The following is a 26818-nucleotide window of genomic DNA, read 5'->3' as shown; positions in this document are numbered from 1 at the left end:
ATTAAGCTCAGCCACTGTCCTTGTACGATTCTGTCTTGATCATAAGCAGACTTAGGGGTCACTGATCAAGAGGATCATACAGTCGTGAATTGTTTTGCATTAGCCAATGAGTGCATAAGAAGCACCCAGTAGGGGGCCAGTAAGACAGTGTTGCCTTCACGGTTCATTCCATCGAGGTCTGAGAAGACAATCCGAAGCTTATGCCGACCTTTGCATGCTGGTGACAGGCGTTTGGCGTGCGTTTCTATTCCTCTGTTTCTCTCTGGATGCACTGTTTAGTAAATCATTAGAAACATGAACAACAGTCTGTGGTAGAGAAGCCTTGAGCTAGACACTGTCTATTCAAAACTGGAATCAAAGACTGGGCTAATGTCTTCAAATAAGGAAATTTCATATCTTTAATAAAGAATTAAGTCCCAAGAGAAGCTAAAATGCTGAAATAAATTGGAGGCTAAAAACATAAAGGTAAAACTTTGGGACCCGTGTCCAGCCTTGTCTATATGGCCAGCGATGTTAACTACACCGGTATCACGTGAATGGAAGCATGGATTAGCAGCCCTAGAGGGAAGAAGTACTAAAGGTTTAACTGGGATTCAAGTTTCGTATAAGGCAACTGTTTGACAAGGTTAAGAAAGCTAATGTAATCTTAGCTGGCATTAATGGGAGGTCAATTTCAGGGCTGTAAGACAAATCATGCTTAAGTCCTTGATGCTTTGCAGACTGTGTTTGGAATACTGTGTGAAATGTTTGGTATTTTGAATTAAGATGGGGTGGGGGTGGGGGGTGGCGTCAACAAACGAGAGGTAATGCAGAGGTGTGGCCAGAAGGAGGAAACCTCGCCAAACAACGCTGAGACTTCTGAACTGCCCCTGTTGACATCATAGGAAAGAAGATGTGGTTTTCCCATATCAGGTAGGGTATCATATCATTGAAAACATCATTGTGATGCTTTGGTGAGTCAGGAGACAGAACTAGAACAGAAGTCAGAAGCAGAAGCAATTATTGGCTTTTTATAAGAAGGTGTATTATGGTTTCGAAGACCAGAGAGACGTTTCACGAATGCTGTGCCTCTGAGTGTGAGCCGCTGTCCCTGCCGGCTCTCAGGTAGGGAATGTCAGAGAGGTGGACCCTTCCGGAAGGATGGATGATGAATGAAATGCTCTACCAGCTCCCATCCACACAGGAAGTTCTGGGACTGTAAAGGTGTTATATCTGGAATGATTCGAACTAGCTGCAGTTTGGGGGTGTAAAAATCTGGGCAGCTCATCATGATATTTGCAGCACCCACTGTTATGCAGATAAGGTTTCTGGGGGTAAGAAGAGGGGTGTGGATTTTGAAAACACTGCCCAAGTGATTCATGTACACCTGCTGGTTAAGAGAAAACAATAATAGGGAAGTTATTCACGTGAATATTTATTCCCCCTATACCTAAAACTCCATAGAAATACCTGAAAATATACATTGACTGTCTGTTCCTTTAACTTAGCAACAAGTTAGCTGTGGGCAATCTATTTCTCTTGTTTCCTCATGTGTAAAACAGAAATAATAATAATTATTATCATAGTGATATTATTAATATTATTTCTCCCAAATCCCTAAGAGTCTCCACTCTACCACGGGAAGAGAAAGAGGACATTACTTTTACAAACAACAAAAAATGGCCTAAGTTTATCAAAATGGAAAGATTGTCCATGCTGAGTTTTGTAGGATGCGATTTAAGTCATTTAGTTTAACTAAATACAAGTTCTACAGTATTTATTAGATATGCATGCCTTGTTGCCCGTTTAATTTCTGATTAGATTATTGCTTTTCCCACTTGAATAGCAAAGGAAAATTGTTTGGGAGAAAATTGGGCTAATATGTACAAAACAGCTGCTGGAATCATGAGCTGCTTGCTGTCCAGCTTTGCAGCCAAGGCGGGCTGATGTCAACCAGCTCTGCCCTGTGTACCAGGTAAAAGTGCTGTTAGTGGAAATTACAGCCCCTCGTTTCAGGGGACATGGGGATAATTCAGTTGTTCCTAAGAAGGCATAAACAAAATATCGGCTAAGCACAGACAGATGTTAAGGTTATACTCTGCGCATGAAGTCATGTACTAGAATTCACGTTAATGGAGTCGAGCTTCTGGTGTAAGATCTTGCAGCTCATTATAACTAAGTTGTTATGGGCTGCTAATTTGCTAGAAGCTGCCGTATCATGAGCTAGCCCAACTGCCTTGATGGGTCTCCTGGTAGTTAATACAGATTAAATGTGAAGCTTTTATTTTTTCCCCTGTGGTCTCACGTAATGATATTAGCCTGTCTACAGTGTGACAAATTCAGTGTACCAGGAACATCTGGTACACTATTCTTTATGACTGAAAATAACCCTGCAAACTTGATAATGCACATCCATTAAGACACTTCTCCATATTGGGGAGATGAGGAAGGATGGTGGCTATAGAAGGAATTTATTGCTCACAGTTCATTTTGCTCCAACATGTATAAACTATTACAACAGTGGTATATTCCTACAAGTTCTTGGTTGATTATTGAGACGCAAATATGGATAAAACCCTTGTTAGGCTGTGTGTTATTCATTCTCAGCAGAGGAATTTCAAAGAGGGAGGGAAAAATGAAAGGAAACTAAAACCATCACAGATTGAAGACAGGTTTAAATTCATTCTTTTGAAGTCGATCTGAGAATGGATCACACTGAAATGTTCAAGTCGTGAAGCTACTTCAGTAAAAGGTGTTTCTTAATTGAATATGTAGTATTATAAGAAATGAAAATTGGAAGAAAATCCTCTTGTCTCATTTGGATTTAAAGAAGTTAACATAAGAATATTTGCATGTGTACATTTGCATATATTGTCAAGAATAGGGAAGCACATTGGCAGGGCTGTCACTGTGTAATTGCCTCCACTCCACCACTAGCTGAGTAATCTTGAGTTATTCACTTAACCTCTCTGATTGCCAGTTCCCTCCTCTTTACACAACTGGATTGTATTTCCTATCCTAAATCTTCTGCTGGGTCATTTGAAGATAAAATAATTAGAGTAACAATACAGCTGTTATTAGACAAGCAGTAAAAGCACTATACTCTTATTTTAGGGTGCGATTATAATAATAACTCCCTCTTACCTGATGTGAGGTCTGTGATAACCTCAGCCCCCTCAATCAGCAGTAGATGTGACAGTAGCAATTAGAAACCACTCTGGAGGCAATGAGGAATGGGAGCTCTGAAAGATATGCATGCAAAAAATCACCAGGAGGAAATGTCAACAATGTGAATGAAGTGGAAGAGACATGAGACTCTTTCTTTGATTGTAGGAACCAATAGCTGTCTGCGTCCACAAAGCCAGAGGACTTCACTGTGTCCAGCTAATTATGAAAAAGCTCTGCAATTGACAGGGACATTTAGGGACAAGGAAACTAATACCCTTGCTGTGCAATATCCTTGTAATATAGTACACATTCTGTGTTATTTATTGACGTTCAGATGGCAAAAAACTCTTAGATTTTATTAAGTGTTTTCTTGTCAAGGAAATGAATGACTTCAATACAGTTTCAAAGAGTTTCTTACTTAGAGTATAGAAATAGATGAATTGGTGTATCATATTAAATAAATGAGGAAAGTCAGAATAGTGTTGTTGTTGAATAGTGACCTTTTACGTAAGCCAAATCTTTCGATCTAATTCACTTGATACTCAATCTGGTCTTATACTCCAATCAAATCGAACTCTAATTACTCCCTGCGACACATGCACACCTTCTATAGTTGCCTAATTCTGTGCCTTAACTCATGATGTTTCTTCGTCTGCAGTGATTTCTCTCCACCCTTTCACCTGGTCACATAGTAAACACTCGTTGTACATCTCAAAAGCATCCCTCTGCCTGTGCCATTGTCTTTGATTTCTTCCTTCTCCCCAGCCCCTTCTATCTTCCCTAACTGGATGTCATCTTTCAAATTCATTTATATCTCTCTCATCACAACTTTGCATTTTACTTTGTATTCTAATGAATGATGCACTGATTTCCACTCTTTTACTACACTTAACAACTGTCTTCTGGATCTGTACTAGTCAGGGTTCTCCAGAGAAAAAGAATTGAGAAGATATACAGAGATATATAGAAAGAGATTTTATGATGAGGGATGGGGTCAGGCAATGATGGAGGGCAACAAGTCCCACAACCTGCCATATGCAAGCTAGAGGCCCAGGAAAGCTGCTGGTGTAGTTCCAGGCCAAACTCAAAGACCTGAGAACGAGGGAGCCAATAGTGTGAGGCCCGGTCTAAGTGAGAAGGCCCGGAGAACCATGAGTGCTGATGCCTGAAGGCAGGCAGACGTGCCTGTGTCAGGTTAACAGAAAGAGCAGTTTGCCATTCCTCTGCCTTTTGTTCCATTCAGGCTCTTAAGGATCTGGATTGATGCCCACCAGCTTTGGAGAGGGTGGTCTTCTTCACTCAGTCAACTGATTCAAATGTTAATCTCTTCTTGAAACATCCTCACAGACGCACCCAGAAATAATGTTTTACCTGCTATCTGGGCATCTCTTAGCCCAGTCAAGTTTACACATAAAATTGACCGTCACAGGATTCATACCTGAGCTAATTTTGTACCCATGTCTTTCCTACCTGTGTCATTCAGTGCCTTGCAGAATGCCTTGCACATAATATATGTTGCCCTGCTGTTATCTTATTTATTCATTCCATGAATATTTTTTTGGTACTACAGATTTGGATGAAAAAGATAGCATTGCCCTTGCCTTCTAATCAAACTTAATAATAACTCCAAAAGTAATTGCAACTTGTGGTTTGCTGCCAGACAAGTAAGCAGGGATGGCTCAATCTCCACCCATGGTTGCACATAGTATGGATGTGGTGTTCATTTCTCATTTCATTTATGTACCAGAGAAATCTGTAGTACTGAAGAGCAGCAATGTGAGAAGAGCGTACATTAAGCAGAAACATCACCAGACTGTTGGGGACAATTTTTGATTTCCAAGGATCTAATGAGAGAATTCTTTGGGAATTTTGGGAACCACTAAAGGCACTTGAGACATCTCCTAGGCCTGAAATGATGGTAGATGCTCAGCTCTCAAAGAGCCATCAGTAAAATTCATTAGTGAATTTTATGTTAGGAAGATGGTAAATCATATTAAAATTGATTATTCTGCCATGCAAATACTATAGCATAAAAGTATATGAAAATATCAACTTGACAGTTGAGTTTTTTTTTTTCCTCTTAATGTAGAATTCATGAGCTTAGAGTTTTGGAGCTTGCTCTTGCCAAATGCCTAATTATCCTCTTGCCAAATGCCTTATTATCCAAATACAGCATGTTTCTTGTAGTAACCATAGGCAAGGACCTTGCAGCATAATGCCTCACCACCCTCATTGCCTCCATTGCGTATACAGTGGTACCTCGGTTTTCGAATATCTCCGTTGACGAACATTTCGGTTTACGAACGCCGTAAATTTTATGGATCTATGGTATCATTAGATAGTAAAATTCATGCTAAATTGCAGTTTTAAGGGTTGATTTTACAGGTCTGGAATGGATTAATCCATTTTGCATTACTGTTTATTGAGAAACCATGCCTCGGTTTTCGAATGTTTCAGAACTTGAACGGTTTCCTGGAACGGATTACATTTAAAAACTGAGGTACCACTGTATCTGAGTTTGGCAGTGCCCTCTTCAAATTAAGGGCCATTGTTAGAAAGGGATATTTCACTTGTAGGGTGAACTTGAACAGTACAGTGAGTATAATTCTTCCTATGGTTGAACATAATAATTCCAATATTTAATTTCTAGGAAGGCAAGGGATACTAAAATAAAATGGAGTGTGAAATGGTAAGCTGTAGTTATCCCTTATTAAGGAAATTTGTGTTATTCTTTTTGCTGTATTGTTCCTGGTTCTATAGCCTCAGTGATAATAAATAGTCCTAGAGTTTTGACGTATTGGGGTTCTGAAGAGTTAGTTTGTGTTAGACCTTCTAGTTCTAGTGCTAGCTAATCTTTGGGGAATCTACTAACATCTTGAAGTTTGAGCTATCTCAGACAATAAAATGCCTACCTTATTGGGACAGTGTGAGGCATGGATAAGTTAATGCATGTAAAGCACATAGCAGAGTATGTACGATACATGGTAAGTAAATACTTCCAATAGTGATTACATTATTGTGTATTATTGCCAATAAATAGTCATGCCCAAGCAGGTATGGGCATAAAAACCACTAGTATACATTTTCCAAAATGTGGATATTAGGGCCCCGTTACGTATACATTTTTATTCCATAGTTCTGGGTTATGTTCTAAGCGTTAAAAGACACTCTAGAGATTATCATGATGTAGTTAAGAGTCACCACTATAGTAGCATCACTATTTTTATTTTTTTAATCAAACATGGTGGGATTTTACATCATCTTTAACAGGAAATGTGGGCTGTTTTACTCCGTGGAGTCTTTATTACATTTAGATGAATTGAATAAACTATAGTAAACAGGCTTTATTTGAATAATGGCATTTAGCAAGACAAAAATGGCAGAACAGAGAAGATGGAATCCTACACATTAAAGGAGTTGGTTTATTCTATTTTTATTTTATGGTAACTGTTCTGGAACGGGATCTATGAGTCCGCCTCAGGGTGCTGCTTCCTGTCTTCTTGTGTCTTGCTTGGTGACCCAGGATGGCATTGTGGTTGTTTAAAACATTTATCTGTCAGTTTTGTGAACTTTCACAGACAGCTCTTTGCCGTTGTTTTTGACTCTTCAATGAGGTCTACACAGCTCTACAGTTGACGTTGATTTGTTCCATTCCATTTTGACATCATGGCTTGTTCTTTCCAGATCTGTTGGACATTTTATGTGGTTCCTTATTATTACCCTGTCATTTGTGCCACCTTCCCTCTAGATTTGGCTTTGCAGTGTATCTCAGTGGGATGAAATTAGCATTACCAGGAGTTTGTGGTTTTGAAGTCAACTCATTCATGTTAAATAGGAAGGAAAAGTGATGTGAGGAAAAAGGTCACTCAGGATCACTTGATGGAGCAAATCCTTGATAAATGGAGAGATGCAGGAGACTAGGGAGCAAAACCCATCTCTACAAAGTGGAAAACTGGTCCTTCATCTTTCCTGCAGAGACAGAAGCCAGCGATAGAGAACGACAGTCCTAGACTCTGATCCTCTCCCAGGCAGAAGAACATCTGAGGACAGCGTTTGTGCAGTCAATGACCATAGTTCACTTTCTAATAAAATATTTCAAAAACACTTGAACAGTGATTTTGCTCCAGTATTGCAAGTGGTCACTAAGTCAGATTCCCTGATATCGTTAAATCTTAGCACCTGAAGATAAATAGCAGAAATGATCCTCTGTTCTCTCCTTTTACATAGAACTGGCATGATTGTGTTGGCATTGGTGCTTGCAAGGACTGCGTCATGGTACCGGGTGTGGCATATGGTTTTGCTTGGAGGGAAAGTAGGAGGACCAACCTGTGGAAATTAGAGTTTTCTAGCTCAGGGCATTCTGCAGATGGTACAGAGGCCAAAGGCATTTTAGATTCACTCTTACTCAGGCATGTGCTCCTTTATCTGAGGTTTCCAAGTTCTCTTAGAAAGAGACCTGACCTCGAAATAAAGAAGGTGAATTGGACCCTTGAATTAACCTGTGCTTTCTCACCAGAATGGCAATGGGACTGTTTAAAAGGAAAAACCCCCTAAACCTAGAGAATGGGTGAATAAAGAATTGTATGTCATCAAGAGTGAGATCCCATCAACTATTAGAGTTACTTGTGTCCTGTGAAGAAAGCAACAATGGTTTTTTTTTTTTTTTAAAAGTATGAAAGTTTTTTTGGGGTGATAATGGTTAGTAAAGTTACATAGGTTTCAGGTGTACAATTCTGCAAAGCATCATCTGTATCTCACATTGTGTGTTCACCACCCAGAGTCAGTTCTCCTTCCATCACCATATATTTGATGCCCTTTACCCTCATCTACCACCCACCTCCCCTCTTACCCTCTGGTAACCACTAAACTATTGTCTGAGACTATGAGTTTTTGTGTCTGCATTTGTTTATCTTATTCCTTTGTTGCTTTCAGTTTGATATCCCACATATTAGTGAAGTCGTGTGGTCTCAACTTTTTCTACTCTTGAACTTTCACATGCCATCAAATATAAGTCATCCCAATTCAAGAGACAGTAAACCCAGACAGTAAACTAATGTTTTACCTGCTATCTGGGCATCTTTTAGCTGTCAAGTTGACACATAAAATTAATCGTCACAGGATTCATACCTGAACTAATTTTGTACCCATGTCTTTCCTACCTGTGTCATTCAGTGCCTTGCAGAATGCCTTGCACATAATATATGTTGCCCTGCTGTTATCTTATTTATTCATTCCATGAATATTTTTTTGGTACTACAGATTTGGATGAAAAAGATAGCATTGCCCTTGCCTTCTAATCAAACTTAATAATAACTCCAAAAGTAATTGCAACTTGTGGTTTGCTGCCAGACAAGTAAGCAGGGATGGCTCAATCTCCACCCATGGTTGCACATAGTATGGATGTGGTGTTCATTTCTCATTTCATTTATGTACCAGAGAAATCTGTAGTACTGAAGAGCAGCAATGTGAGAAGAGTGTACATTAAGCAGAAACATCAATTTCATCTATTGAGGAAATCTCGTCTGGTGCCTCCCAATCTGCTCTGATCTGGCCTCTTTGCACGGTTTCCATCCTGTCCTGGGACCTCCCTTCACCTCCATGCTCCTTTGTCCCTCTTTTATGTGGCTTTCCTCTTTCCTGGACCTGCTGCCTTCTTTGTCTTCCAACATTATTTTCTTTTCTGGTGAAAAATGTCTTTTCAGAGACAGAGTGAATGGGGGGGCAGTTTTTTGAGGCCTTGCGTGTCTGATACGATTTTATTCCACTCTCACACAGTTCTAGGGCTGAGTGTAGAGGCCGAGAATTCTAGGTTGGAAATAACACTCCCTCAGCGCTTGGAGATACTGCTTTGAGATCTTTTGCCTTCCAGTGTTGCTGTGATCATGAAATAACCTTCTTTGAAAAAAATCATTGCATATCAAACAACTTGGCCATTCCGTTCCAGGAAGCTGTGACACCAGGATTTGGGTCATTCATTCATAAACTAGCCAATGATAATTCAGGCATTTAGCTCACAGATAAAATTATAACTTAGGACCTCGTCCTTTCCTTAAGAAATTCACAAACTAGGAGGACTACAAATGCTTGAACAGATAATCGTAAAGTAGAAGGATGCAGGTATAAACCGATTATCACTGGATCACAAACAATAGTACTGTGTACTCTTGAGAAGTGTAGATTAGAATGGTGGGCCATTAACGGAACTTAGACCTCTGCTGCTCATTAATAGATTTTCCTTTCACATTGAACTTGACTTAGCAAGAGGAACAACTTTTCCTGCGGCCTCATCAGGAAGAAGCCTGGAGCCCTCAGTGCCATGGTTAACCCTGTCACATCCCATGCCACTTTTGTGTTCGCCCTCATGCCTGTCACCATGCTGTTAGCATTCATGAAGGCTTTGCACAGGACCACCATGTTGTGTCTGGGTAGCTGCTGGCCCTCAATGTTCCTTCCTGCTCCAGGAGGAGAGGTTGACAAAGAAGCCTCTGTGCCTGAGCATGTAGAGTCCACACAAATGGCCTCAGGATATGTTTCGGGTTCACCTTCCCACTTCCAGCATGGGGAGTTTGAATCTTAAGTCACTGGAATCCTAAGTCACTGCAGTCAGATGTACACTGCAGAAAACAACCTTGTCTTCCACTCTCTAGCATCTCATCCATCTTTCCCATTCTCCACTCCTGTCCAGTCCCCTTTTCCATCCTCTCATAGTGGTGAAATCATGGCAAATCTATTTTTACTTAATTCACTAGGGTTTTCCCTTTGTCAAATCTAACTTGTATGACCCCAGCTGATGCTATGCCAAAAGGGTAAATTAAATATTTGTGGAAAGAATTGATGAGACTGTGAATACCTGTTGTTCTGATTTCAGTTTTCTTACTGAGTTAGACAAGCCCCCACAGAAGATTTACATGCTTTTATCCATTTGAAAATACTTAATAACACCAATTAATTAAGTCAAATTAATTAGTAATTTAGTCTTTTTAGGAAAAAGGTGTAAAACTGTATGCTATTTTTTTTTTTATAATCCTAATGCATTATGTGACATAACAATATGCCATTCTAGGAAGGAAAATCATTTAAATCTGGCTCCTCGTAAATTTTAATGAGATTTGCTATTATATCTTCACTACTTTTATAAATTTCTATGACCTCTAAAACAATACAATTTCCACATAATGGAGAGATTCAGGTCTAGCACTACTTTACTGTTTCTTAAAACTTCGCTTACCATAGTGTGTCCTCTGTAATCCACCCATAAAATACCAATTTCTCTGGATGGTTTCTAAATAACATTTGTGGCTATTTTTTAAAACAACTTTATTTAAGTATACTTGTATTTAAAAAAACTGCCTATATTTAATGTATACAATTTGGTGAGTGCAGACATATACATACACCCATGATAAATTTTACCACAATGAAGATAATAAACATATCCATCACCTCCGAAATGTTCTTGTGTCCCTTTGCTCTTTTTTTTTCTGTTTTTTTTTGTGTGTGTGATATGAACACTTAATATGAAATATACCTCTTAACACAATTTTAAACGCGTAGCACTACGATACTTACATGCTCTATGTTGTACAGCAGATCTCTAGGACTTCTTTGTGTTGTATAACTGAAACTTTTTACTCATTGAATATCAGCTCTCCATTTCTCCCACTCCCTAGCCCCCTGCAACCACCGTTCATTTTCTGCTTCTATAATTTTAACTATTTTAGATTCCTCATATAGATGGAATCATGCAATGTTAGTCCTTCTGTAACTGACTTATTTCACTTAGCATAATGTCTTCCAGGTCCATCCATGTTGTCACAAGTATACGATTTCCTTCTTTTCTAAGGCTGAATAATCCATCGTGTGTGTGTGTGTGTGTGTGTGTCTGTGTCTGTGTGTGTGTGTGTGTGTCTTTATTCATCCAGTTGTCTCTTGGGTATCTTAAATACTTGGCTGAAAATGTCTTGTCTATTGTGAATAATGCTGTAGTGGACATGGGGATGCAGATATCTCATCTAGACCCTGATTTCAATTCTTTTGGATATTTACCAAGAAATGCAATTGCTGGGTCATGTGGTAGTTCTAGTGTTAATTTTTTAAGGAACCTCCACACAGTTTTCCATATTGATTGCACCATTTTGCATTTCCAGCACCATTGCACAAGGTTTCCAGTTTCTCCACATCCTGGCCAAACTTGTTATCTTTTGGGGTTTTTTTTTAAGACTTCTGGAAGCGTTGCTAAAGTCAGGCAGTGAGATGAGTGGACACTGATTTTCCCACCGACAGTCATCAGCAAGAAGCTGGGAAGAATAGAACCTCACTGTGTTTCTCTTGGGTGACTGTCTGTGACTAGTTACTCCTGTCCAAGGAAAGAGGCCATGGGGTCCTCTGACGTTTCATTCCCTAGGCCTCCATTTCTCCTCAGTGGGTCTCTAGTTTCACGTATGCCGTTACCCGGTTGCTTCCTCATCAGTCTGCATGAATTCCTTGACACCATGAAGGTGGGCCTCCTTGTTGGGCGCCTTTTTCAGTTTTTCATGTTTCTTTGTCATCACCTGAACTGCTCTTCCGTTGCTGCTGCTGCTGCTGCTGCTGCTGCTTTTTCTCCTCTTTTAGTTTTTCCTGATGCATCTCCATGAGGGTTTGAGGTTTTTGCACAGATTCTTCTCCAGTTATTTTTTACAATACATTCCTCTGAATTAGCACTCTCCTTCCCAGCTTCTCCAGTACAGTAGGAAGACTTGAAAAAAGAGTGACAGCATTTGTATCCCCGTTGGCCTTCTTTCCGGTAAGATCCCCAGAGAAGCATGTGAGTGCTCCATAATCTTCCGTCTGAGCTAAAAGCAGTTCAGCTGGAGGGGCACCCACATGTTCTTGGCCGCCATACTTTTCCAGGATGCTTTCTTTCTGCTGTTCTTTGAAGTATTTCTTTTTGACCTTGAAGGACTTCTATAATAGCTCTAGTTTTGTAAGACAGGCCTGCAGATGAACTTCAGATCCCTTGTCATAGGATTCCCATGCAAACAACTGTATCTGAGACATTGAAGTGGTGTCACCCCTGCATCGAACAAAGTTGTCTCGCGCATAGCTCACTTCATCTACATTCTTTCCTGCACTGGCTCAGGGATTCTCTCATCGCTCTAGTTTTGGGATCAGAGTAAGCAGAATTTGGATCTAAATTCTGCAAATATTTTGTAATATCTTCTCGAATCCTGAGATTCCGAACAGTAACCTGTCTCTTAGAGTCAAAATTCTGTCCAGTATGTCAGTATCATCTGCATATTTATCTGTATCCTTGTCTTCACTGCTGTGATCTTCTTCCCTCTGAAAATTTGGTTCCTCTTCTCCCCACTGGTGTTTTAGAGAATTAGACTGTTCCACTGATATTACTGAGGCTAATTCTTCTCGGTGCTTCTGGGCTTTCCGCATTTGTTTTGCCAGATCAACTTTGGCATATTCTTCGAGAACGTTCATGTGTTCCTCTGGATTGCAGCCATTCCTCCGATCCCTCTTCCCGTCATCATCCAGCATTGGCTGAGGTTGAACATGTTCATCTGGAGTGATATCAGTTCCTGGAAATTTTGCTTCAACTCGCTTAGGTCCCTCAAAGCAGTCTTTCTTGCTATGTGTCATGGCCCCACAATTTTCCCATGCTCCTTTGCAGTCCTTAGTCGTTATAAAATCCTCTTCACACCCCTCTTGTACCATTCATTCTCCAGATAAGCTATACTGCTGCTGTGGTCTCTAGTGCTTTAAAGTAGGTCTTTTTGATGGATTGATATACCATGGCACTGAAGAAATATACTGAGGGATACGATCGTTGATGTCACTTCCTTCTGCATCAACATTACCCAGTTTTCGCTGTTCTTCTAGTTCTTCTCCAGTCCTTTCTGGTCATCTTCTTTGTTTTCTCCAAATTCATTTCTTTGCACCCCAGCAGGGGGGCAGTATTAACTGCATCCACAGCTGCAGCTGACACGATTGTCTGGAGACCCCAAACCATTGGACAGAAACAAAGCCAGTCCGTCAATGTTTACTTCCTGTCTTTTTTTTTTTTGTTTTTGATGATAGCCATCCTAACAGGTGTGAGGTGATAGCTCATTGTGGTTTTGATTTCCATTTCGTTGATGATTATTGATGTTGAGCATCTGTTTCTATACCTGTTGGCCACTTGTGTATCTTCTTTGGAGAAAAGTTTATTTAAGTACTTTGCCCATTTTGTTGTTGTTGTTGTTGTTATTACTCACTATGGAATTGTATGAGTTTCTTATGTATTTTGGAAAATAATTACTTTAAACATTTCCTTCCGTTCCATAGGTTGCCTTTTCACTCTGTTGGCTGTTTCCTTTGCTGAAAGGAAAGGAAGCTTTTTAGTTTCATGGAGTCCTATTTGTGCTTTTGTTTCCTGTGCTTTTCGTATCATATCACTTTTGATAGCCTGATTGGTTTCACCACTTCTCCACAGAAACTGCCCAGGAGAAAGTCATACTGGTGTCTTTTGCCCCGTGATTATTCTTCTATTTATTTTGCTGGCTTCCCTTTATCCTTCTACCTTCCAAATCCAGATAACTTTCAAAGATCTTTCTTCACTCTTTTTCTCATCTTTTTTTTTAGTCTCACCTTCACTGAATTAATATAACATCACATATTCACTTACAGCCCGTATTACAAATTTTTCTGAATATATTCCCATCCTTTTCTGTTTCCAGTGGATTTCTTAGGTACCCACCTGACCTTATTAGGAACTTCCCTTCTTGAATGCTCTCCACCTCAGTGTCTCTAAGAAATCCAGGAAATTACTCAGTCCTGGGAGGCCTTTCCTCTATCCAAACATCAGACAAGTTAGAACTGGAGAAATGCCATTTGTCACCCACACTGCAGTTTAAGTGTCCCCAGTAGAAGGGAAGCTCGTTCACTGTTGTGACAGTGTCCCAGACAACACTCTTGAGGCCATAAGGTCAGAGGAGTACAACCCAAGTTGGAGAACAGCAGTTTCAGCTCTTCTGGTTACCAGTTCGAATGTCCGTTATCAATTCCAAGCACAAATTCTTGCAGTTCCCAACCCCAATACTGTGATGTGGCGAAAACAGCCCTCCTTGTGAGCCGCAGGCCCTTGGGTGGTGGTAAGGGAGGCAATGATGATTGTAGTCTGAGTGACAGTGCAGTAAGGCGCTTCAGTAAGGACAGTGCAGTAAGGACCTGGTCTCCAGAGTTCATAGACATCAATGTATTGAAATAATAAGTCTTATTGTGAACATGAACGACAGCTTACATTGGCATTGTATGTCCTCTACATTGATGGACCGTCGTGGTCTCTAAAACAAAAGAATTAAAAGTATTGGGAACATTTAGTCCATCTAATATTAATTAGTTCCTTCAATATCCCACTTCTCTGTGTCGAGATGTCCTAAGACGTCATCCTTGATCTCATCCTCTTTCCTGCGTTTGAAAGAAGAATTTCTGTTCTGGTTAAAGCTAATCCTTTTCACCTTAATTACTTTAACATTTTAGTAAAGTGAGGAAAAAAGAGGCGCTAGGAAATAGTTTCATGTTTACACAAGATAATACATGTAAAGCACTTACAGTAGCTCAGTGCACTTACATTTACTTAACAGCTATTTATTAAGCACCTATTATGTGCCAGGACCACTCTCGACACCAGACACTGCAGCAGCCCAGCAGGAAAAGTTTCTGCCTTATACACTGTCCTAGTAATTAAGCACTCAATAGTAAGTGCCCGATAAACATTTTAGTACCCAATTTTATTATATCTTGTGTTATTATGTTAATAAAGTAGACAATTTTAGGTGAAGAAGAGAAATTTCCTTGCTTCTTGAGGACTGACATTTACTGTGCACTCTTTAGTGAAGCACAGAGGGACAATTCCCTTAATTACTGACTTGTTTCATATATGCGATGGCAAAGGACACATTTATTGAATGGGCATTTTTAAAAGGCAACAAACTGATTCAATTTCCTTAATAAAGAAAATGTCAATTCAATTAAAAAGTCATCAGGCAAATAAAAGAAACAACCCAAAAGTGCCTCTATTTTTTTTTTTTTTAGAGTGTATTATTGTTGTTGTTATTATTATTTTGGTGTAAAAACTTAAGTGCCCAGCTGTTTAGTAGTTCATTTAGTGTGCATTTTTAAATACGGTAGAAAACATGCATTTACAAATCAAGCATGGCGGAAACACTGCTAATTCTTAAAAACCTTCTAGCTTTCGGCAAAGACAGAGTAGCAGGACCTGAAAATGCCTTCCACCTGAAATTACAACAAAAAGCCCTACAGACAAAAAATATGAAACACCAGTTTTCAACACACTGAACTGTGGGCAAAGAGGGGCAGTAATTCCTAAGAGCCGTGGAACAAATGAGGTGAGCCCTACAGTTGCCCCCGCTTACTTCTTTGCCTGAGATTCCCCAAGTAAGTAGAAAAGGGGGTCCCAGGCAGAGCCAGAGGACTCCCTGAGTTGGGGAGACAACACTGAGAGTCCAGGAAGGTAAAGGTGGCTAGCATTTGCTGGGCAAAATAGAAGAAAGGCAATTGCTGCTTCAAAAGAGAACACTTGATATCTGCAAAGGGTGACCTTCTACTATTCAGTGGGGAACTAAGCAGCCTGTGTGTATAAGGAAAACACCAGGGGGAGGGCCAAGAACCATCTGAAAGGATGGGAGGAAATAGCACCGGATGCTCACACCAGGACGAGGAGTGTGTGCCTGAACCCACCAGCCACGCTGGGAAACCCCGTCGTTCACGGGGCTTTGCGTCTTGTCCTCTGGACGATCTGCGTAGGCAGTGTAATTAGCTCTACACTAAATGCCGTTCTGTTACCCCTAACAAATAAATATAAGACTCATATGTATGCTATTGCTTCCATGTAACTTAACTGTGCTCAGAAGAGAGCTTAAGGTATTTGTCGGAATATGAAGATGCCCAGAACACAGTAAGGTAAAATTCCAAATGGTTCATATTCAAAGATCATAGCACGTGTGGAGAAGTAGACATAGGGTCCCTACTAAGGAGAAAAATCAATCAGTTGAAACAGAGACAGATGCTAGAATTAAATAATTAGACATTAAAAGTTTTTATATGTGTATTCCATATGTTCAAAAAGTTCAGTGGAGACCTGGAAGATATAAAGAAGGCCCACATGAAACTTCTGGAGGTGTTTGATTCATCGTGTCTGAGTAAAAATACACTCAGTGGGATTGAAGGAAGATTAGACATTGCAAAAAAAAAAAAAAAGATTGGTTAATTCTAAGACACCAATAGAAACTATCCGAAATGAAACAGAAAGAGAAAAAAATGTATTTTTTTTTAACGGGAGAAGAATCCATAAGCTGTGGGACAATTCCAGGTGTATTCATATACACTTCATTGTCACTAAAGAAGAGCAGATAGTAGGTAAGAGGAAAAAACATTTTTTGAAGAATGGGGGAAATTTTTCAAGATTTGAAGGAAATTATAAATCCACAAATTGAAGAAGCCCAATGATCACCAAGCATAAGAAACATGAAGAAAACCACCCCAAAGAATGTGAAAATCAAGTTGTTCAGCACCAGTGATAAAGAGAAAATCTTAAGAGAATCAGAGACAAAAGACACTGTATGTACAAAGAGACAGAGATACAAAATACCTTGGATTTGGGGTCAGAAACTGCAAGTATGAGGGCAGTGGAGCAAAAATGTCTTTCAAAAATGAGGGCAAAACAAAGACTCTCAGGAGGCAAGTAGAAAGTTGAAAGGATTCATCACCCAAAGAACCATATTAGGAGAAATATTAAATGAAGTCTTTCCGACAGAAGGAAAATGATGCCAGATGGAAATACAGGTCTACACAAAAGGACGAGGAGCGCTGGGAATTGTGCTGGAAAGGCAACTTGTGAATGAAAACATGTCTCCTGTCATCTCCCTCCCATGAGACTGAAATGAAAAAAAAATACAGTGAGACCACACACAGTGTTCAGCCAGCACACCCAAAATGCTAGCCCGAACCCAAGAAGGATCATGAATTCTGACTCACATTGCTGCATGGTCTCACTATATTGGACTGTTTGTAACATATGCAGACATGCAGCAAATTTAAGTCCTTTACATAACACAAATAATGAATTTCCATGTACCTGTGAGGATTTTTGTATAATCTGCAGGTATTAGGTTTTTAAGGTGTTATCAACTCAAAGGTAGGAGTTGGTTTCTTGTTGTATAGATAGATTGAAAATAAAACACAGTACAAAGCTTGGAAATGAAAAATCTTCTAGAACTTGCAATTTTTGTGGAGAGGAACTGCCCGCTGAAAGCAGTAGAACCTAAAGAGAGAAGGGAGGCTTACCTGCACACAATACATTCAGCAGAGGTCTTGGTATTCATTTCTTGCAAATAGTTTTTGCTATCCTTCAGAATATAAAAGAATAAAAGTTTGATCTCAAACCGCAACATAGTCCATCAGTTTTAGTCCCCTGAAGGGAAACGGTTGAGCTCACGCTTACTTAGACTCCCTAAATAATGTCAACATTAAAAAAAAAAAAATCTGCTCATATGGGAAAGAGCAAGGGTATTTTTAATACATGTAGAGGACACACTCGATCCTGCTTTTCAAAGGTCTCACCCAAGAGTGTCCCAGGTTAGCAAGGAAAATTAACTCATCTTTTCTGGGAAGACAAATCCTTGCAATGTTGGGAGATTTCATTTTTCAAAACTGACCTCAACTCTATATTTCAGCATTTTTCAGCATTCTTGTTTTTCCATTCCCCAAACATAAATGTGAAGATAGTTTAAAAAAAAAAAAAAAGCTAAATGTGACATTGTAAAAAATGTTTCCTGAATTTTTTAGTTAAAACACACGATTGGATATAATTATATTTATTTAAAAACTTAGGTGTAAGGGGAAGTAAAATATAAAGACCAAATTATGGTGCAAAAATCTAGTAGTTGGAACAGCTAAGATGCTTGGCGTACTGATTGAATCATTTTTCATAAAAATTAATCCTTTAACAGTGGATTTCAGGCCACTGTGTAGAAGCATTCTTTATTGGTTTAATTGGCTGTTTTTAAAGGTGACAGAAAAATTTTAAGGTTATTCCCTTAGTAACTAGAGTGTAGAAATCCGTTTCATTGCCGTTCTACTGAAATGTGAAGCATAAAGTATAGTTTTAAACATTATTTTCTCCATTCCACAATATGTAAATAATATAAGGACCAAATTAGTATATAGAGGCAGCTGGAAGACCAGTAGGGAATAAACACAATACTTGAAATGATAGAAGAATGAATTATGTCTTTATTGAATTTTATACTTTTGGACAAGCGTGTTAATATCTGTTGGGTGCTGGCCATCTTCCAAACGTACCACAGGCTAATTTTTCATGGAAAATATTTCCTTCAGTCCTCCTCAACCTTCTGAAATAAGTATTGTAAACCCATTTTATAACGTTAGATGATGAAAATGGTATTTAGATTCCATGAGTGACACACAGCCCGGTCTGAACTTCACACCCCTCTTGGATTCCACCTCGATGTCCCTCGCTTCTCAAGCGTGACATATAGGGAAATCAGATGTGCCCCTCGACCATCCTGTCATTTTGGTTGGAATTCCACTTCTCATAGAGATGATAGAATTAATCTTCTGGGTGTTGTTTTTTTTTTCCCCCCCAGGAATTACAGTTTGAGAGACTGACCCGAGAGCTGGAGGCAGAACGCCAGATCGTAGCGAGCCAGCTGGAGCGATGCAAGCTGGGGTCCGAGACGGGGAGCATGAGCAGTATCAGGTACGTGGGCCCTGCCCTGCCTGCTGTGCTTGGCACTGCCAGGGGGAGGAAACGGTGCTGTTTATCTTCTCCTTCCAAACCTGCCCGTGGAACTGGGACATTCGATGTTGGATGTCAGATGTTGGAAAGGAATTGTAACCAACCTGATTTACGATGCTCAGGAGGTGTCTGAAATGGCCTGATTTGTACTTCAAACTGTTAACACAATTAGTGCCTGTCCCGAATGCAAATTATGTATAATTTTATACAAAGGCGGCTTCTACATTCAGTCAACTTGCTGGCAAGCAGGAGATGCCATATCATGGTCTCCAATTTGGTTCTTTTTTCCTAAATGATCCAGAGTTGAAGGTTTTGGAAATGAAAGAGAGAGTGTTTTGGTGTAACCTATAATGTTTGCTAATATATGATGCTAAATTATAAAATTGCTCCTCGTGTATCAACTACACATGTGATTCCCTTGTGTAAAAATATTTCAAACCCATAGATAGAATAGATAGAATGATTGTTCAATTAGGGGTTGGTTTGAGATTATGAAATGTTTCAAAACAAAGCAAAATACCGTCCCTTAACTGCAGAATAAACTATCCACTTTAGAACCATGTTTTCATATTTAAAAATGGAAGTATGTGTGTGTGAGTGTGTGTGAGTATGAAGTGTGGATATGTGGGTGTGAAAGAAACATAAAACTGTGTAAGACAACTTCCACTTCTCAGAAATGCATTGTACTTTCCTGTCGTCTTGTTCTATGTTATGTTTTTGACACTACGTTTTTGGGGAACTGTCTTAATTGAGAAAATGATAGTTACTGTTGCAAATAAACTCCAACATTACAGTGACTTAACACAATAGCAGTTTGTTTCTTACTCATGCAACAGATTGAAATGGCATATGCTAGTTAGGGGGCTACTTGCATGCTTCCCCTCCATGCAGTAAGCACCCAACTTCTCTTTCGAGAACCCTGCTATCCCCTGTGGCCTCATTGTCAGTTGCACCATCAAATGCATCATGACCCTCACAGTCCATTGGTGAAAACCAGTCACATGGCCTCTTATAGATGGGAGTAGGGCAGGGATTCCTAGCTCAGGGGTCCACAGCCTGTCTGCTCAGGAAGCAGGATTTGGTGGATCCTTAGCTTACTTGCTGCCACAAAAGAATGATCATTGCATCCATTACTTTAAAGTATTTATTGTAAGAGTAAATTTGTGGTTGGAATGTTTCCTTTTGGAGGAACCCTACCATTACATTAGTCTTTTAACATTGTTCTTTTATTTGTGGAACAGTGGCAAACCTTTAAATAGAAACCATGGCAACTTTATTATTAGGCTAGGTTACTTGGACACAATATCTTTTTCAATTACAAAGGCTTGTTTGGAATATGTGGAAGCATATCCACTTCTGTCTCCAAGTACCTCGGCTATAAGAAGCTGCAAGTAGCTAAACTGTTATCTCTTAAACTCATCACTGACTTGTCTGAACACCCAAATTAACGGAATCAGAATGGACAAGGAAAAGGAAAAGTGAATTGAGTCCCCTTGAAATTGTGTTTAGAAGGTTGACTGGTTGAAGGTGGCGAGTCCAATGTAGGTAAAAAATAATATTTAGAAGGGTGTATTTTGTGTTACTTCATGTACATATTTGAAGAAATTTTTGTTATTGTTGAACACCTTGAAAGCTAAACTAGTTGGGTTTTTTTAGGTTCATAAACAACACGGAATTGACATCTATTTTGCTTTGTGACCAATCATTTCCCTGTTTTCAGTTCATATACGAAATCTTTCTGTGTGATATTTTAGGATGCTGTACATTTCTTTTTGTCCACCGCAAGTCCTTGGTAGGAGCAGGTCTCGGGGACCGTGTTGTGTCTTGTGCCTCAATTCCCAGCTTCTCATTGGATCAGAAATGGATATTTGACCCAATGGTGATTCGTCCAGTGACTGCCCAATAAGATATGGATTGGGCTCTAACTCTTGAGAATGTGAAATAAGTGACCCCAAATCTGTGACATGTAGGGGTTGGCACGAGGGGAGGGTAGCCATGTGGATTGTGTGCTCGTGGAGGAATCTGTGTGAACAGAGGAGAAGTTCAACAGAGAGAGAGACCATATCATTCCTGAAAGTCAAAGAAACCAGTTTAGTTATCATAGGACTGGCTACATTACTGATGTTGCATCTATGAGATTACCTTTTAAATTCTTAGAAAGCTTTCCTTCTTCCACATCTGATTTGATTGTCGATTTATTTTTATACCGTGCTTTCCCGAAAATAAGACGTAGCCGGACCATTAGTTCTAAAGCATCTTTTGGAGCAAAACTTAATATAAGACCCAGTCTTATATTATATTATATTATATTATATTATATTATATTATATTATATTATATTATATTATTATATTATATCTGGTATTATATTATACCTGGTATTATACCTGGTATTATATTATTTTATTTTATATTATACCCGGTATTATATTATTATATTATATTTATATCATGTTATATTATATCTGGAATTATAGTAAAATAAAACTGGGTCTTCTATTAATTTTTGCTCCAAAAGATGCATTAGCACAGATGATCTGGCTAGATCTTCTTTTCGGGGAAACACGGTAGGTCCAAAGTGTCTTGAACAGATCAGAGAGCTACCAAAGTAGATAGAAAAATCATCCGATGATAGCGTTTGGTTTTTAACACTGTATCTTGTATCCTTAGTTCACAGCTCATGACACATAATTAATAATTCTGTGTTAAATGTGTATTAAATAATAATGTGAAGTACAGGCGACATTGCCTAATTATTTCCCCTTGCCATATACCTCTATAATAGCAGTATCCATCAAGCTTAATTATTTTGTATTTTGGAAATCTTTAATATGTGAATCTGCATTTGAATAATACAAGCAATTTACTGATATTTCACTGGAGAAAATCCAATACATAGCATCCACTGTTTTTTGTTTTGTTTTGTTTTGCTTTGCTTTTCACATAACCTAGTTTGCTCAGCTTCAGAAATGCACCTTTGAAAATTCAAGTCTTTATTAAGGGTGACAGACTAATCTAGGTAGCACATCAAAAGGATATTTAAGCATAAAAACTAATAGAATATAAACAATTTTTGAAAAAGGAGAACAGGTAAAGAAGTCTATGGTAATTTAGATAATTTAGGATGTTAGGCAGGGTGAGAGAGTTTCTTAGAGGAAATGAAGCAAAATCGAGTATTTTTCAGACTTTTTATATAAATGGTGAAAATGGCTGATAAACATAGTTTGGTTTTCCTCTGCCTTTATTGGTAATAAGAAATAGCTCCAGCTGATTCCTGAGACCGCTTTTTTGGTAGTTACATATTGGAAAAAAAATGTTATTAGCATGCATTTCTAAAAGTGAGCTGTATAATAGTCAATCAGACCATAAATGAGAGCACTGAGAATTTGGAGAAGAGAGGAGCTGGGATTTCTGTTGTTGCAGTGTACCAGCTTCTGCATCCAAGTATCTAGCAACTGCGCGTATGACCACTGTGACTTCTTAAACGCTTCACACACTTTTCTAAACACCTGAATGTGTATTGTAGCTTCCAGAATTCAGATCATGTAGTGGTTGTCTGACTGTTACCATTCTGGTATACAGAGGAATCACTGCTTTTCTCATTGCAGCTGCAGTTCACCATCTACCTAATTTCCTTCCTGTTTCCAGGCCAAACCTTTCCGAGCTGTTGGATCCTTCTCCCTTCCTACAACTAGTTTGGTTCCATACCTTCTCCTTGATTCCTCAGCACTATCCAGACCTGAGGCAGGAACATTATTTAACCAGGCTATGCCCTTTATTTAGGGTCATCATCAAAGAAATCCCTCTTGCTCATAGCCCACTCCCCACCTCTGGCCTGTTGCCATTACTTGGCTTATGTCCACCCCTCAGGCCAAGTCCTGTCAAGGAGGTCTTGGTCTGGTAACCCTATGAGCCATCCAGTCCTCTCCCAGGCTTGGGCTTTGCACAGTTTTTGTACGTCCCATGGTCCGAGAACCTACCCTTGCCCATGCCCCTGTCATACTCTCCGCAGACCCCTGAAACGGCATTCTGACTCATCCTTCTGCCTGCGGTCTGTGCAAATCTGTCCTCTGTGTAGTGAGATTGGTCTGCTTAATACAGAAATCAGAACCATGTCTGTGATGAACCTTGCCTACTTCTGCAATTCCATAAATACACCCCTGTTTCCCATCTCTGGGACTGTGACCCAGTGGTCCTTTCCATCTAGAACCTCTTCCCCGCTATGCCTGGGCCCCTCCTCCTATGGAACCAGATACTTGGCTGAGAGCTCACACTCTTCTGAATGCCTTCTCGACCAGTCCAGACTGGGCCAGGTGTCCCTTCCTTGTGAGTCGTTAGAACGTAACAACGTGTTGGGGATGAGACATTGATGACCCGTCTAGGAGTTCCCTGCCACAGAACGTTTTAACCTTCAGTCAAAGGATGCGTGGGGGTTTCTCAAGTGCTCCTGAAAAGTTCAGGACGCCAAAATCGATGTCTTCTCATGCCCCTTGATCCCCATGGGCCAGGAACATAACGGGAGAGAAATTGAATTCTAATCACAGTGAGACCTATCTTATAAAATCCCCCTAAAAAAGACCTGACTCTTGGAAGACTGGATGTCGCTGATGATGATGGTGATGAAGGTCTAGAGCTCAGAGAGAAAGAACGTCATTGCTAGAGAGATTTTACACATGCTGAATTCCCCCTTGCTGGCTTTAAAGATGGAGGGGGCTCTGTGGGTTGCAGTACACATAGCTTAGCTTCTGGAGACTCAGAATGATCCCCAACTTACAGCCAGCAAGGAGAAGAGGACCTCAGTTCTACAACCATAAGGAACTGAATTCATCTCACAGCCTGACTGAATTTGGAAGTACATTATTCCCCAGAACCTCCAGAGAGGAAAGTAGCCCAGTAGAAACTCTGATAATAACCTTAAAAGACCCTGACCAGGGAACCCAATTATGCCATGCCTTTACAAAACGCGCAACACTGTTAGCTTAAAAAAAAAAAAAAAATTGTTGTTTTAAGCTATTCCGTTATGCAGTAATAGAAAACGAATACAATGCTTTTCAGTTGGTTGTATTAGAGATACATTAGAGCAAGCTGAATTATGGAAGTTGTTTAGAGAAAATAAATTTTATTCTGTAACCCTCTGTATTCCATTCAAAAGTTTAAAAGTTTTATTTTTCCTGCATATACTCATGCCTTTGGGTTCACAGATTAAAATAACCTGTAGTTTTGATTCTAAGAAGTGGAGGTATTTGAATGTGGACTGGAGTCATTGCTTAATGCAACATAAGGACAACTAAATAAAGCAACCATTTTTAGCCTCACCATTTTTATAATGTAGATACCCAAGACTCTGACTGGAGTTACACATATTTAAAAAGACAAAATGTAATATATATATAAAAAATTGCTTGCTCCACGTGAGAAGATGCTCTTTCTTTCCCATAGATGAACTATTGAGTTTCTTGAAAACACATTTCCACATGAAAATCTGCCATATTTTTTAGAATAGGATACAAAAGGAATTAATGTTATAAATGTTATCAAAGGTCATTCTCTTGACTAGTTAACTTCTGGGAGCCCAAATGCCAACAATTCTATAAACAGTCTACACATCTTTTCCACATCTGCAAAGAACTCAGGCTTATTTTACAGAAAATGCTGATTTCTGGTTAAATTAGTTAGTGGTAAAGAAGCCCAAGTCAAGTGGTCATTTACTTTATGTTAGAATGAAATGTATATATCTAAAAGCATGGTCACAACTTTCTTAAGGGAAAAAAGTCATAGATGAATATAATGGTTTCCCATATAGTCAGATATTTTGAGCGTTTTTTAATTATCTTGTAGGATATGATACTTAAACAATTAGATAGTGACACTTATTTTTTTTAAATAAAGAAGGAATAGATTTGCCAAAATATTTCATTTTGGAAACCAACTATCTTGTATAATAAAATAATTACTTTGAATTTTTAAAATAATTTTTATGTAGCTTTTTCTACACATACACACATTTGTAAACAGTTATCTAGCCAAGGGTTAAAAATCACTCGTAGTCATAGAATTCTAGGTCCTATCACCAGGGAATACATGTTTGCCAGTAGAAAAACATTTTTTTAAAAGATGGCTTTTGAATTACTTTTAGTTGATTTCTTTTGGGATTTTTTTCCCATTAAATAATTTTTAACTTTAAAATTAGAGAATAGCTGTTGGTTTCTATGACCATTTCTCATGTGGCTAAAGTATGACTCTTTCAACAAAGTCACACTGATTTATTTAAACGAGACATTTAGTTTATTGAACTGGTATTCGGAATTAACATTCCAGTGGTATTTTTGAAGACTTTTAGAATGACTGCTTCATTATAAAAACAGGGGAAAAAGAACAAAATATAAGGATGACATATATTTTGGCATTGTTTTCTGCATTGCCAGTTTTCTTTTTAAGAAAAGCGTTTTTCTTGTTTCCTGCCAATCTCAATTCCAGAGCAAAAAACCTCACAAATATTGATTTTCTTAACTCCCTTCATGACCCCCTGTTCTTCTTGTCTGAACCCTTGTTATGACCATCTTTCCCCATTTTCTCTCTCTCTCTCTCATCTCTTTTTTTCTTTCCAATTTCCTGGCCTCTTGTAGCTTGCTTTTAAGGCTGAGATGATCCTTTTAGGATTTCCTATTACAGTTTTTCCCTTGTCCTATGTAAACGAGGAGGAATATTTTAGAATATTCTCTGGGTGCTCACGTTTCAGCTCCATGCTTCCCAGCACGTCACATTAGCGCTCAGGTCCCCATGCAGATCTCTTTATCTTTTAGAAAGAGTGGCGAATTTCACAGCTGTTGCTTGTGTAACTCAGAAGCACTTCTTCCTCTCGTCTTCTTTTTCTCTCCCAGTCGCCAGCTCTGAGCCTTTCCCATCTTGCCTAGATGCTGAGCCATCTCTGTAATACTGTAGTGTCCTTTGAACTCCTAATCCTGCAGCAAAATTTACAATGTAGATTGAAGCAGCTGCCGTCTCCTCACTCACAGGGAGACTTTGCTGAGCCTTCTCAACCATGAGAAGTGGGTGCTGTCTCCACCAGGAGCCTCTCATTCCTCAAGGAACTAGAAGTATGTGTCAAAGCAATGGTCAGCACATGGTAACTGTGCAATCGATGCTGAATGACTAAATGAATGAGTGAGCGTACAGTACTTTTCTTATTGTTGTTATTCTCATGGCTCTTGCTTTGGAAAATTCACTAGTTTTATTAGTCTAGAAATATTTCCCTCTCTCTGTAGTCCAGAATATACCTTCTATATATGATACATATATTATATAATAAATAAATCAAATAGTGCCAAACCAGGTCAGAATATTACATTGCACTGTTCATTCTAGTTAGTTTTCGTGTTAAAATAGTGCCCTGGATTCCAGGTCCAGTTGGTTTGATGTACTGTCTGTGTGTGTGGAACGGTGGTTGACCTGCTCTTTCACTCTGATCTTAAGAAGACGATGGCCGTAGTGATAACACTTGTACTGATAGTGGTGGGTTTTAATAATTACAATGTAGTACCTTGAGCAATTATTGTGTTTCTGGCACGATATTAACTGGCTAATACAGATCATGCTGTTTACTCCTAGGCAACTCTATGAGTTAAGTCTTAGTACTTTTTGTAGATAACAACACTGAGATTCAGAGATGGAAATCCACATTTCTGATATCCATCAGCTAGTGACCACACAATGACTTTTGAACCCCAGTATCTACTCCCCAAGTACACTTGTTAAAATACCGTATTCACTCTTAAATGCTGTCTTGAATTGTACTGTAAATAACCATTGAAATGTCTCCCATCCATTTTCATTCTAGGAATAGAAACGTTTTCTGTTTCTGTT

The 26818-nt window shown here is 39.1% G+C and overlaps 1 protein-coding gene across 3 annotated transcripts in view; it reads left to right on the top strand.

Moving 5' to 3' along the window:
• The window catches only part of CTNND2 (catenin delta 2), an 829794-nt gene that overhangs the window by 274615 nt on the left and 528361 nt on the right, over window positions 1–26818 (top strand). For all 3 annotated transcript variants that reach the window (XM_033110744.1, XM_033110743.1, XM_033110745.1), the window contains one exon: window positions 18804–18916. In XM_033110744.1, the coding sequence (XP_032966635.1) occupies window positions 18804–18916 (113 nt within the window). The remainder of the gene's footprint in view (window positions 1–18803; window positions 18917–26818) is intronic.

This window comes from Rhinolophus ferrumequinum, chromosome 7 (genome assembly GCF_004115265.2).
Source record: "Rhinolophus ferrumequinum isolate MPI-CBG mRhiFer1 chromosome 7, mRhiFer1_v1.p, whole genome shotgun sequence".
NCBI classification, from domain to species: Eukaryota; Metazoa; Chordata; class Mammalia; order Chiroptera; family Rhinolophidae; genus Rhinolophus; species Rhinolophus ferrumequinum.
This window is presented reverse-complemented; position numbering and strand designations above follow the sequence as displayed.